A 15,195-nucleotide genomic window follows, 5' to 3' on the forward strand; every position below is an offset into this window, starting at 1 on the left:
CAACAAAGACTTTACGATGACACAACATATACCATTTCCTTCCTAGTTTTAACAACTCTCTCTACTAGGAAATGCTTTAGATTTCTCTCCCTGCAATACATATGGTTCCCGAATGAGGACAAGAAACAATTCATTGTCATATTCTCTAACACCTTCTATATATTAAAAACATTTCCACTAGACCTCCTTTGTAGTGTTCTAGGTAAAAATGAAACCCAGTTCTCTTAACCTTTCTCAATAGTCCAATTAAATCAGTTTTAGCCATTTTTCAAGTTGTTTCAAATACACCATGCTCAACTTCACTGTATCCAGTTTTAGGATTTATAAATCCTCTACTGAACATTTTAGCAGTGTACAGTTTAGCAATTACCACATTAGTCCTTAGAGTCCACAATCCTATTTTATAATACAGTCTTATAATCACATTTCTTTTTAAACTAAAAAGACACACCAATGATTCCTTTATAACTTTTCCTGGTAAGTCTTTTTCAGCTACATTCATAGACAATCAATGACTATCTCACATCTAAATATGTATACTCACCTATATGCTCTCTAAACTCCACTGTTTGTGTTTATCAAGGTCATTTTCATTTCAGACCCACCCTACAAAGCACTGTCACTTCTCATTCCCTTTATGCTCCTTGGCTTTTAATACTGAAATAAGTTTATACATTTGCTATCATAGTTGTATCACACTACCAAAAAACATAAAAATTGTAAAAAAACAAAATCAAAACAAAACAACAACACTGGGCTACATAAAAACTACTGATCATACCATTGTAAACAATGAACAATTTAATCACCACTCAGAGAACAACCATCTGTCCAGTTATCAATCTACCTAATAGTGTGGTTCAGAACATATAATCTCAGAACATAATACTGAGTTATGTCAGCAGGGTAAAAAAATCAGAAACCATAATAAGGTCAAGATAAATGATCTCTCTTGTTTCTTGCAGTCACTTTATCATATAAAAAGTTCCTTGGTATTTTTTATAAATATTTTATTTTTATCCTATACTCAGTTTTCTTCAACAAATTGATATGGTGAGAATTTTCTCAAAATCTCTATTTCTACAGAAATGGGTAAGACAGGTATAAGAAAACTAATTATCTTAATCAAAACTGGAATGAAGCAAAGGCAGAGCTGAAAATAGGACCTTGAAATCCCAATAGCCTATTCCATATTCTAACTGTATCAACACTGTCCCTCCTGTAACTTATAGGCTTGAAATTTCATGTTTATTAACAATGATGGAGAAAACATGGAAAAAGTTTTACCTGGAGGTGGTACAGTTATTGGAATACCTAAAAAACAAGTGATGAAATTTAATATAGTAATTGGATTTTATAATGTTATGTATTTATGCCATCACCAAAAAAAAAAGACACCTTTGAAATAAAACCCCTCGCCTCATTATCCTGGCTTGTTCACTCAAGAGAAGCATTCTGTTTTCTTGCAAAGGATCAACAATTCAAGTATAACATCTGACTTCCCTGATGAAAACCCAGTCTAACAACTTGATAACAGGTTTCCCCAAGTTGTAATCACAAAGTTAGACACCAGTTAAAAAAGAGCACACTTGTGCATACACAAATATCAAACTCTATGAAAATAGAACTAAGTCTGATAATCAACATCTGATCTTGTTATTTTAACATTTTAATAGGGAAACTGATCAATGGGCTCTTTAATACTGTAGATACTGCAAGGTAACTCTGAAGATGACAGACATTCACTTAGTAAAGCTTTGTGGGACATTCAAGTGTTGATTTGCACTGTTTTACTGTTGTTGACAGGAGTGGGGGAAGGTTATTATTTCCCTTGATTTGTGGGAGTAGAGAAAGGGAGTATAGCCAATTCATATACATACACCTACAGGGCACATTAAAATAAATGTAACAATTTACTTCTTTAGGAGTCAGAAAATACAAATTTGAGTGACTCTCACTTATTTGCACACATTATAAACTTTAAGAAATAATTCAACTATGTATAGACATTCTTGGTTTACACTGGTCCAATGTGCCCTTAAATCCTAACGTAAAACTTATGTGGCATGCACACTGTAACTACTATTTGTTTGAAGAAAATTGACACTACTAAGTAGGAAAACAGAAAAAAACTATTTCATAAAAATTTTATACCATAAATAACTTCAACAGAGCCAAAATGGTTTACTAAATCCTACCTTAAGAATTATATCAAAATTAGTCCAGAGGAAAAATAACCTAATTCATTAATTAAATGATAGGGGAAAAAACAAAGAAAACAATCTCTTTCAAATGTTTTCTTGTCAACGGGAAATCTGCTAATAATTTAAAATTTTTTCTGTAAGTTTTACCAGAATAGGAGGTTTACATAAAAAGATCTTAAGGCAGTAAGTAGCCTTAAAATGCTTAAAAGCACTTGATTTAACCACCATGAAATAAATGGATATTATAAACTTGCAAAACTAACAAGACTGAAAAAGATATGTAAAGCAGCCATCATCTTTCAAAAAATCATTAAGTCTCCATAGTCTACTTAAATTGATCTACACTTAATGGCGATTCTCACCCATCCTATGGTTATCTTGCTGCTTTCTAAATTACTAAGCTATAAGAACCCAGCAAACAATACAAGCCAGAAGAATCCCAAACACCTAAGTAAATGGGCAAAGTAAGAAAGGCAGAACATATTCAATATTCTTAATATCCACTACTATCTGATTTTCTTTAGAACAGTATAGGTTTTTTCCTAGCACTAACAAACTTCACTGTGTAACCTAGTTTTTACTTTTTAACACCTATTTTCTTAGGTGTATAAGACAAAGAACTATACCAAATTTTGGTAACCTACTCTGTAATCCTAATACCTTTACCTAAATCATTTGATCTGGCCCTGCCAAGGCCTCACCAAAGGGAAGCAATTCCAGCCATCACACTAGGGGTGAGTTAATTGAATGTTTGACCAAATATAGTAGGCTAATTTTTAACTTGGTAATTTTGTATGGCCCGAGAATGATGTTATAAATATCCAAATGGCCCTTGGTAGAAAAAAGGTTCCCTACCCCGACCTAAATGAACACATAAGCAGCATATATCAATTTAGCAAATGCTCATGTTCACTACAACTTAACAAAATGTGAATTCATGCAAAATAACTAAGAAATTACTAGGTGGCCCTCTCAAAATTTAGTCCTCAAAAACGTTTAAGTTGTCAAATTTTCACAAAACATAGTGATAAAAGACATATAATCAAATTGTTAAGTATAGTCTTTTAATTTGAATCTTACTACAATAGTATCATAGGACAGATTTTTCAAAAAAAGAACACAAAGAAAAATAATGCTATCTATATAGATGCCTTTCCAATCAGTATCTACACATCAAAAAGTTGGCATGACAGCTAGAAAGGGACATTTTTGTGAGGCCTCTATTCCACCTAAGATATTTCAATGCAAAACTTTATTGGTAAATGTCCACTGAAACTTAACTATAAAGTTGATTAAACACTATACAATCAATTCTTTGACAATTATCAAATGTATTTTCAATGTAACTAAGAAAGTTTAATATGTGACATAATGTTAAGCCAACATAATTCTCATCTACAAATAACTATTTAGCACTTGACTTTTGTTAAAAGAGAAATAGTGTAAGGAAAGAAAAAATTCATCTCAAAAATCCCTATGCTCTTCCTCAATACTCCTACCTTCCTGGCCAACACATGTGCTGCCTAGCCAACAGACTTGAAATACACAAGGCAAGTACTGCGTTTCTTCTATGTATCCTTTATCTGTAAAATGAGTAGGGGGAAAAATGTTTTATTTTCCTGGAAAGCCTTGTATAACAGTAGTAAAAGTTAAATTTCTAGTACTGGCCAAAAGCTTTTAGAAAAATAATGTTCACATTCTAACGGACCTGAATAAATTAATGGTTTTGGAATTTCAGCACCACCTGGAGAGTTTGTTAAAACAGATTGCTGAGTCCCTGCCCCAGAATTTCTGATTCAGTAAGTCTGGAGTGGGGCCAGAGAATTTGCATTCCTAACAAGTAGAGATGAGGATGATGCTGCTGATCAAAAACCATATTTTGAAAATCACTGGATTAGATTTTAAACTTCTCTTTTGTACTACTGAACACCTAAACACAGACAAAATAAATTCCATCACAAATTTTTATGAAACAAACAAAGCATGTGACACTGAAGTAAAATAGTACAGCTGTATGACAGACAGCCTATACTACCTGGCATCTTCAAAAGAAAAAGGAGAGAATTCAATTTTTCAAGTATGTAATTCATACTCTTAAATATGAAGTGTGAGTGTAAGAGGACCTGAAATCCTATTTGGGGAACTGAAAAAACTGAAGCAAAGCAACAGAATGGCAGCATACCTGAAAAACATCATACTAAATACTTTTTAAAACTCTCACAAAATTAAGAGGCTCCACATTCAACAACAAAAAACTAATAAAAAATTATTTATGAACTCATTCTCAATGTCTCTCTTCATTATTTTGTATAACTAAGGCAAAAGAGTTACATGACATGGCTTCCAATGAACCCTATGCCTCCTGGTATTTATGCCTTTTTATACCTGTGATATTTTTTTTTTAATATGTCTTTATTGATTTCAGAGAGAGAAAAGGAAAGGGAGAGAGAGAGAAACATCAGTGATGAGAGAGTCATTGATCAGCTCCCTCCTGCATGCCCCCAGCTGGGGATGTAGCCCCCAACCCGGGCCTGTGCCCTGACCGGGAATCAAACCCTGATCACCTGGATCCTAGGTCAACGCTCAACTGCTGAGCCACGCCAGCCAGGCTAGACCTGTGATATTTATATCCTCCCCATGAGTCCCAGAGGTATAGAGTAACTTGTTTCTAACAAACAAAATACAGCAAAAATAATGGGATGTCACTTCCATGGCTACATTTCAAAAGACAGTGACTTCCATTTTGCTGGTATCCTCTACTGTCTTCTCAGAATTCATGCTTTGATGAAACAAGATGTAGTGTTGGAGATAAAAGTAAATCTTTTCAACAAAGAAGTGAGCGAGCTTGGAGATGAATCCATTTTCAGTCAAGCCTATCAGATGACCATCTCAAAACCTATGAGAGATCTTAAAGAGAAGACTCAGCTAAGCTGTCTCCAAATTCCTAACACAAAAAAACTGCTCAATAATAAATATATTGTTGTTTTAAGCCACGACATTCTGGAGTAATTTATTATGCAGCAATAGCTAACCAATAAATATAAGAACTACCTATCCTTTCTCTATTAAGTTCAAATTAAAACAAACAAACAAACAACGCATGGCGGAATTATGTGATAGGTTCTAACTGGTAACTTCCAAATTTCTAGTTCCTAGTTCTCACTGATAATTTCCAAATTTAAATAGCACTATTATGTTATGATTAAATAAGCATGATCACTTTCCTTAAGTCTCAATGATATCTACTTCAAAGTCATTAAGTTCATACATAAGTTCTGCACAAAAAAATTGAGTACAAAAGTCAAGATTTATAAAATCATTAAATATCACCTTCCACACATGCTTTTTTCTATGTATCAGTATTCTTAAAATTATATACACATATATATATATCATCTACCATTTACTCTTCAAAGGAAAAAAAAAGTGTTAAAAGGTGCTACAGTCACAAAACTTAAAGCAGCAAAGTTACTAGAATACTTCATACCTAAGAGGTAAAGAAAGTGATTTATGCTAACTATAAATGAAATGAACTATTTTATCTCTATTAGGATCTCTTAATCCTCTAGTTTATAAAATAATCTAAGGCTACAGAAAATTAAAATTCTGTTAAACAAATAAAAACATGACAGAAACTTTAATATTTTTGCAAAAATACTTATAAAGGAATTGATCTCTATAAGCTCATATATAATCACAAAATAACTGGAAAAGTCACACAAATAAAAGGCAAATATTAAATTATAATTCTGCAAAATGTAGCATCTGTTATTAAAATAAAACGATTATAAAGGGAGCATCCAGGAGCAAAAGAAGGCATTAAAAAAATCAATATCCTAAAAATCACCATTCAGAAGAAGCTTTTAATTTCTATTAGACTTACATTTAAGTTAATTTTTAATTATGCCAGAATATACTACTTATTACAGATAATTAGCATTAGTACCTATTTTCAATTTATTAAAAACACAGTAGGTTAAGTTTCTTTAACATCAAAAAACAAAACATGAGAGAAACAGTATAGCTCTCAAAAACTTCAAGGAATTATTTTGCAAAGTACTGCTGCAAAATACATTTTTGAAATGCTTACATTTTTTGCAAACAGCATTAGTTAATAAGCAGATTTTCTGTGTAAGACCAAAAAGCTTCATGAAACTATAAAATTAACTTAATGTTATATTCATGAAATAAATTATCAACTAAAGGGACAAAATTGTACCTCAAAGATGCTAATATTATTCATCCAATATAGGCCAATCTTCTGCCAAAGCAGCAGTTCTCAAAGTGTCACCTAGAGATTCCCCTGGGGTCCCGTAAGTCCCTTCTAAGAGTTTTCAAGGTCAAAACTACTTCCATAAAAATACTAAGACGGCATTTGCCATTTCCACCCTCATTCTCTTACAGGTGTACAATTACATTTTCTAGAGGCTGTGTGACATGAAAAATCACAATAGGTTCAATATAAAAACAAACAGGAGAATCCAATTTTCTACTAAGCCACACAGTAAAGAGACTGCAAAAGTGTAAAACAATGCCACTCTTCGCACTAAATGTTTTTTGTTGTTCTGGAAACAGTTATTTTTCAAGAAATTATTTTCTTAATGTTAATAAGTAATGGGTGTATTCTATTTATTTTAATTTCTTAGTTAATATCGAATACAAAAAATAGATGTAACAAGCATAAATAAAAGCTCTTTGGGCTGCAGTAATTTTTAAGAATGTAAAGGAGTCTGTGACCCCAAGGACTGAGAGCCACTGTGCTGGAACCAGACTGCTAATAGAAAAATAATCTAAAGACATGGTAGGTCCTGGAGGAAATGCAGAAGACTCCAGATGTTAAGTTGTTTTTCTCCCAAACCCCATGTAGCATCGCTAACCCAAAATCAAGATATCTAAGGAACAAACAAGATTTTCAAGTTCATATATTTGTAGTACTAGATGAGTAGTAAGAGACTGACATAGTTGACAAACCTTTAGGAAGAAATCTAATTCCTACTAAAATGCAGAATCTTACACATATTGAAATCTAGATAAACAGCTAAAACCTTATATCCGACTTTAGGAGCAGGGATGACTTGTCTGTGGTCCAGACTAGTTGGGCTACATCTCGGTAAAGCAAAGAGCCTTCTTCAATATAAAATTCTATCCTAAGCTAGATTTCAGTTGTTTCCAAAACATACAGAATCACAGTCACATGAGCCTTAATATTGACTAATGTAACAAGAAATGAGTTAAACTGAGTATGCCTTCTGTCCATAAACTCCATTATTAAAAAAATGAAGACAAAATACAACACTAAAGTAAATTAACATTTAAAAGCCTAAATTAGAAGTCTACCATGAAATGTAATATAGATTGAACATAGTTATAAAAAGTATGTTTATGCTCACTGTTATTTTATTTTAAAAACATAAACAAATATTGAATGATTCCACTTATATGAGGTACCTAGAATAGGCAAATTTATAGAGAAATAAAGAATAGAGGTTACCCGGGGCTGGGGTAAGCAGGAAGGGGTTGTTGTTTAATGAGCACATAGTTTATGTTATAGATGATGAAAAAGTTTTAGATGCAGATCCTAGTAATAGTTACACAACACTGTGAATGTATTTAATGTCACTGAATTATACATTTACAAAATGGTTAAAATCATACTTTGTTATGTATATTTTGCTAAAATCAAAAAATAAAAATCAACTACTCTATAACATCAATCTTTCCAACTTTATAAATTTTCTTCTAATAAAGTAGTATTTCAAAACTAGTTTATTCAGTAAACACAGACTTAACACAAATCAAGCAAACAGCAATACCTCAGTGACTGGATTTTTAAAAAAATTCTGATTCCAGTTCTTTACAACCTCCCTTACTTTCAGACACACAGATGTATGTATATGCATGTACTTCAACATCAAGGAAATACTTGAAAAGAAAGAACAGGCTTTTAAGACATGTTACTGGGGTGAATACACATAAACCAATAATATAGCTTCCTTGACACAGGCAATGACTCACTTCAGTGCTGTTAATAAAACAGGCTTTCAGGCAAAACTGCCTGGACTGGAATTCTGGTTCTGCTACTTTTCTAGCTATTACTTAAACAACTTGAGCCCCCAAGTTTACTAATCTGTAAAATTAGAATATCTACTTCAGATGCTATCAAGAATAAAACTGAGTTAATACAAGAAGTATGCTCAGAACAATGTCTTCAATAGTAAGCATTCAATAAATATTAGCTATTATTTGTATTATTACTCAGTGAAAACATGAAACCACACTAATACAATAGATCTGGTTCACTAGCAAATAAAAATAGATTTTCTGAAAACTAAGGAAGATATTGAATAATCAGTGTTTGTTTTCAAGCTGTAAGGCAACAAGGAACCAGATTAAATATTTTCCATTTAAAAATTCCAAAAGTCTCAACATTAATTTAGGACCGCACATCCATTAATGTTTACTCTGCTCTCCACTACAGAACTTCCTCTACTTCTCACACTAATCTATTGTGGCCAGAGAGACTTTGTTCTCAGTGTTAATAAGGTCTCACATATGTTTGTAAGTATGTCGAGGGGGAGAGGAGGCACTACACCTCTCCTCTCCCGTTAACGATCTGACGGTCAGAGTCCTTTGGACGAGCACTGTCTAGCACACCTTATCACTGCTAAGGTGCTACTGATGCTACGAAACAACTACAGAGTTCGCTACAAACTTCACCCTCCAAACAAAGCATTTCGGAAGGAATGATGATCACGCAAGGACAAAAGGCATAACATAGGACTGTTCTGGGCAAGTCTGGATACATCATCACCCTATTTATGAAAAAGTTGGTAACACCCCAAAATATGGACTTCATATATCATTACTTATTTGTCCCATCATATTTAGGACTATAGTTTTAAAAACTTACACATTTGAAAGCTAATGTTAACAAAGGCAAAATTAAAATGTTTAAATTAATTTTTGAAAGATTTTTTTTTTCCTTTTAGTATTTCTCAGCAAAGCACAAAGAAAACCTAGGGTTTCTCATAGAAAATGGAGTTTACTTATTAAGGCAATGCTTACAAAAGACTCCCGAGCCACAGAGCCTTCTTTTATTAGCTTCATATGATTCTTTTTTGTTTTGTTTTGTTCTGTTGATTTTAGAGAGAGAGGAAGGGAGGGAGAGAGAAAGAGACAGAAACATCGATGAGAGAGAAACATCAACTGGCAACCCCACCTGCGGATCCAGCCCACAACTCAGGCATGTGCCCTGACTGGGAATCGAACCGATGGCCTCTTGGTGGATGGGACGATGCTCAACCAGTGAGCAACACTGGTCGGCCTAGCTGCAAATGATTCTTAAGGTGATATAAATTACTGTAAACTGAGAAGAACATACAGTAATCATGTGGTTCTTTGGTAAATTATGTTAAAATGCGGCTTTATCAAGACCTATATTCAGCTGGTATGTATGTATGCAGCCACAGTGTTGTTTAAAGCCAGTGCCCATTCTGATTGGTAAGTGCCTGTGTGACTGTACCAATTATCAACCTGAAAATCCCCATATTACAAGTACATATATTACAGATAACTCAATTAGGTAATATATTTGGAGAACCTGAAGTATACACAAGACAATTGTGATTAGCACTGTGGGGAAACATACTCTCTCCAACAGCTCATAATTAGTAAAACTGAAGTACTTCAGTTAGCTTCAACTTACAAATATTTGATTTTTTGTATGAATTGATATCTTCCCCCACCTCAATCCAGCAAATATACCACAGTTAGGTACTGCTCAAACCAGCATTAGAACTGGTCTCGCCCGGCCAGGCGTGGCTCAGTGGTTGAGCGTGGACCTAGGATGCAGGCGATCAGGGTTCAATTCCCGGTCAGGGCACATGCCCGGATTGCGGGCTGCAGCTGATCAATGACTCTCTCGTCATTGATGTTTCTCTCTCTCTCTCTCCCTCTCCTTTCCTCTCTCTGAAATCAATAAAGATATATTAATAAATAAATAAATAAATAAATAAATAAATAAATAAATAAATAAATAAATAAATAAATAAATAAAAGAACTGGTCTGAATTTGTATTCCTTAAATGTTGATAGGACAGCATGGAAGTGTAATCTGAAAATAAGCATCAAAGGAAATCTGAATAGGTATTTAAAAGATGGAAAGGCTGGCCCAAGCTGGACTGGCTCAGTGGTGAGAGCATCAGCCCTGGGACTCTTTAGTCCCAGGGCTAGATTCCAGCCAAGGGCATGTACCTCGGTTGCAGGCTCGATCCCCAGCCCAGTCGAGGCATGTACAGGAGGCAACCAATCAATACGTCTGTCTCTCATCAATGTTTCTCTCCCCCCCCCCAGAAAAAGCAATGTAAAAAATGTTCTAGGGTGAGGATTTAAAAAATATAAAAATAAAAATAAAATATGGAAAGCCTGTACTTAAAAATTAACATTAAATAGTTTATATCACAGAAAAATGTTATACAATACCACAGATAATGTAAACATTATTAGAAGATTTGTTATCCTTATAAAGAGATTATATTGCAAAAAAATGAGAGTAATTTTTCATTTTTTAAAAAAGCCTATCAGCAGTATCTTCCAGAGCTACTAAATATTCTTATACCAATGAGGTATTTATTTTTTCATCATGAATACATATCACCACTCTCTTACCTTAAGAAACAGCTAATGTTGAACTATATAAAATGTCAGCCATCTGGGCATATACTATTTTGCTAGTAAATAAGAAAATCCTTTTAATCACTTTTAGTACCTAGTAAAGTTTAAGTAAGATTATAAAGCAATCTAGCATAAGGACTATTATCATACTATTAATCATCTTTTAGTCTCATTAAGTCAAATATATTCAAAATTAACTATTTCTAAATTTTCTCTTTTTCAGAGGACAAAGAAATTATTTATGAATCATTAAGTCATTATTTTCCTTTTATTTAGTTAATTCTCACCATATTAAACACACAAGAATCATGGGTCTAATCACAACTTCTGGCTTGTGTTTCAGAACAAAAATTCTTGTTGGAACAAGAATTAACTGAACTTTAAAAATAATGTTGCCTGGAGTAAGCACCGCTAACCTTATCCAGTCTTCTCCTTCCTCTATTTTTAAGACAAGATTCTCTATAGCCAAAATCATTTTTCATAAGTATTTTTATATCCTTTTGAAGGTAGAGATGACAATGGAAGGAAATCAAAGCTGTTGTGGCTGTAGGGCCGATATGATAACTAACATGTAGAGGCCAAGGATTACTATAGGGAAGGACTATTCAGATCCTTTATTTGCCTCTATACTCTGACCATAACTGGCACCTTAAAACAAAGACACCTCTCTCGTAAATGTGAAGTGACTGAGCAGTCATGGCTCTTAAGTATAAACTGACATATATTACAACCTTAATATGTATTACACATTCTGATTAGGACCAATAGCTGATTTTTATCATTTACTAAGGGCATTCTCCCTAGAAAAAACTTATTATCTAAATCAATCTTGTTAGTTTCATTAAAAATTGGTTACGGGGGCCCAGCGAGCATGGCTCAGTGGTTGAGCAGCGACCCATGAACCAGGAGATCATAGTTCAATTCCTGGTGAGGGCACATGCCTGGGTTTTAGGCTCTATCCCCAGTAGGGGGATGTGTGGGAGGCGGCCCCATCAATGACTCTCATCATTGATGTTTCTATCTCTCCTTTCCTCTCTCTGAAATCAATAAAAACATATAAAAAAAATTTTTTTTAATTGGTTAAGGGCGATAAATATTAAGTGTTTACTGGGAATAAAATAAAGGCCGCTAGATGAAAGGCTGAAAATATAAAATTTGGGGATTTCTAATTTTTTTCTATTGGCACTGATCTAGTTTTTAATAAATAATCAAAAGTGGCTACAAAAATGATAAAAGTTTTCATTAATTTTCTGTCTCATTTAAAAGAAGTAAATACCAGGTAGCTGGCATCCAGATGTAGTCTCCCAAAAGGAAACCAGTATACAAAGACAACCACCAGACTGAGATTTTCATCTCAAAAATCTCTTCATGGGATGTAATTTATTTTTTTACCTACTCCAATTCTAAAAGTATCTTTAAAAGATTTTTCAAAACAAGTTAACATGATTTATAACTCAATATGGACTTCTATATATGACTAGCAGCTTTAGTTTGGAGAACATGATCATATTTTTGGATCATAATTTTAGTATCTGTGCATTCTTCTCTATTTTAGTATACTGTCTCTGCTATGCTGAAATAGCAAGACATGTATATAATATCTGTTTCAGTTTGAATCTACTGAAGACAACATAATTTCGTATCTATTACTTTTAATGCAATGAATGAAGATTTTATTTTCAAATATACATTTGAATTGTTAAATTCAAAATAAAAGAAACATTCATGGGTGTTTTTCAAAACCAAATGTCTTATGTACTATTTACCTGGTGGTGGAATCAGAGGTGGAGCAGTGCTGACAGTTGGAGGTGGTGGAAGAAATGGAGGAGGTGGAAGGTGGGTAGGAGGAGCTCCCGGAGGGAAAAATGGAGGTGGTTTGCTAAAATTGTTGTCTACTTCAGTAGCCGATCTTTCAGAAAGGACCTAAAATTAGAGCATAGTTTATTTTAAAAAATGAATAAATGTTCTAATCTGTGATTAAACTCAGTAATTTCATTTAATCTAAGAATCAAAGTAAAAAGTTTTATTCACATACACATATTTCAAGGCAGCGAGACTAATTTTCTGTGTGTGGTATGTGTATATATACTCAGATGTAAGTATACACTCACACACATATTTAAAGCCTTGGAAAAAGTGAATCATTACAAAAATATTCTTAATACAAAATAATAAAAACATTCTAAACAAGAGACAACTAAGTACTTTATAAATATAATGTAATAAGTATTATCTTTGTTACCCAACCAAAGTTAAAGTAGTCAAATTAAGGCAATGCAATCATTAGTCCAAGATACTAGCATTAAGAAAATAACATGGCATGATGAATCTCAGAAGAAAAGGGGGTAGGGCTGGGGGGGTGGGGGGAGGGAAGAGATTAACCAAAGAACTTATATGCGTAACCCAAGGACACAGACAGTAGGCTGGGGGAGGGGGTGGGTGCAGGGTGGAAGGGGTCAATGGAGGGTAAAGGGGGACGTCTGTAATACTTTCAACAATAAAGATATAACATGGCAACAGAAACAGATATTCATCATAACAGGGCCTGTCATCACCAGGCTGCAAAGTAAAAGACTGTAAAGCATGCATCAACAGGGTGCAAGAGGCAGTCAGATATGTAAATAACTTTTTTTGTGTGGCCCTTATAACTTTAAGAACAAGGGTTTATACTTGAAAAGTAAAAGTATTTACAAAATACTAATCTGTGTGAACAGGTAAGAGACAGGCACCAAATCCACAGGTGATTGGCACCGAGAAATTTGGATTTTTGACGGGCTCCCTAAGAAATTCTAAATTCTGCAAACATATTTAGGAAACACAGCAGAAACAAGCAACATAATGTTGTATACTTAGCTTAGATTTCTGAAATCTTACCAGCTAAAGCATACCATTTAAACATAAAATCCCTCCTTTTGTTAACTTTTCCTATATTTATGTACAGTAATTTTTGTTAGGCATATGCTGGTAAGTTATTTTTTAATGAAGAGAAGAGATTTTACGAAATTATGGCATTTTGGTGGTGGGGTAAAGAGAGAACTATCTTCATTTTTTTTAATCCTCACCCTAGGATATTTTTTCCATTGATTTTCAGAGAGAGTGGAAGGGGAAGAGAGAAAGAGAGAAACATCGATGTGAGAGAGACACATAGATCGGTTGCCTCCCACATGGGGCCGGGGATCGAGTCTACAATCGAGATGTGTGCCCTTGACGGGAATAGAACCTGAGACCCTTCAGTCTGCTGGCCGATGCTCTAACCACTGAACAAAACAGGCTAGGGCTATCTTCATTTTAGAAATGATTTACCTTTAAAGATGCTAAAAAGAACATTTTACATGATTAATTTATTAAAGGTAAGAAAAATCAAAACAGTTTGGATATTTTGTTTGTTTGTTTTGTTTAAAATATTACAGATGTCCCTCTTCCTCCCCAATGACCCGTTCCACTCCATCTCTTCCCCCTCCCCAGTCCCTCTCCCCACCACTGTCCATGTCCTTGGGTTGTGCATATATGCATATAAATTCTTTGGTTACTCTCTCCCCCTCCACCCACCCGCCCTCTTCCATCTCTCTGACATTCATCAGTCTCATCTACGCTTCCATGTCATTGAATCTATTCTGTTCATCAGTTTATTAAGTTCTTTAGATTCCACGTACAAGCGAGATCAGTTTGGATATTTTTAAAGTACTCATAAAAAGAAAATAAAACAAAATAGAAAGAGTCTCATAGATACAGACTGACAGCTGTTGGAGGGGAGGAGGTTAGGGGGATGGGTGAAAAAGTGAAGGAATCAAGCCAAAAGAAAATCACTCATAGACACAGACAACAATATGATGATTACCAAAGGGAAAGGGGTAGGGGAGAGTATAGGGAGCAAGAGGAAGGATATAAATGGTGATGAAAGGAGACTTGGGGTTGTGAACACACAATACACATATGATGAATTATAGAACTGTACACCTGAAACCTATAATTTTATTAAACAATGTGACCCCCAAAAATTCAGTTTTTAAAAAACGAAATAAGTCATAAAAAAAAGTATAGCCCTGGCTGGTTTGGTGCAGTGGTTAGAGCATCAGCCTGCAGACTAAAGGGTCTCAAGTTCGATTCTGACCAAAGGCATGTACCTCAATTATAGGCTCGATCCCCAGCCCTGGTTGGGGCTCATGTGGGAGGCAACCAATCGATGTTTCTCTCTCATACTGATGTCCCTCCATCCCACCCCTCTCTCCTCCACTCTCTCTGAAAAGCAATGGAAAAAATATCCTTGGGTGAGGATTAAAAAAAAAAAAAAAAAAAAAGTGTAGTCGAGCTAATAGCT

The 15,195-nt window shown here is 34.2% G+C and overlaps 1 protein-coding gene across 17 annotated transcripts in view; it reads right to left on the reverse strand.

Moving 5' to 3' along the window:
- FIP1L1 (factor interacting with PAPOLA and CPSF1) overlaps nucleotides 1-15,195 on the reverse strand; it is a 78,176-nt gene that overhangs the window by 21,293 nt on the left and 41,688 nt on the right. For 9 of the 17 annotated variants that reach the window (XM_087827508.1, XM_087827502.1, XM_087827494.1 and 6 more), the window contains one exon: nucleotides 12,644-12,800. In XM_087827508.1, coding sequence (XP_087683634.1) covers nucleotides 12,644-12,800 — 157 coding nt within the window. Of the gene's footprint in view, nucleotides 1-1,287; nucleotides 1,315-12,643; nucleotides 12,801-15,195 lie in introns of all 17 variants that reach the window. The other 8 variants (XM_087827499.1, XM_087827489.1, XM_016207160.2 and 5 more) reach the window with 1 other exon arrangement.

Source organism: Miniopterus natalensis, chromosome 1 (genome assembly GCF_054644295.1).
Source record: "Miniopterus natalensis isolate mMinNat1 chromosome 1, mMinNat1.hap1, whole genome shotgun sequence".
Taxonomy (NCBI): domain Eukaryota; kingdom Metazoa; phylum Chordata; class Mammalia; order Chiroptera; family Miniopteridae; genus Miniopterus; species Miniopterus natalensis.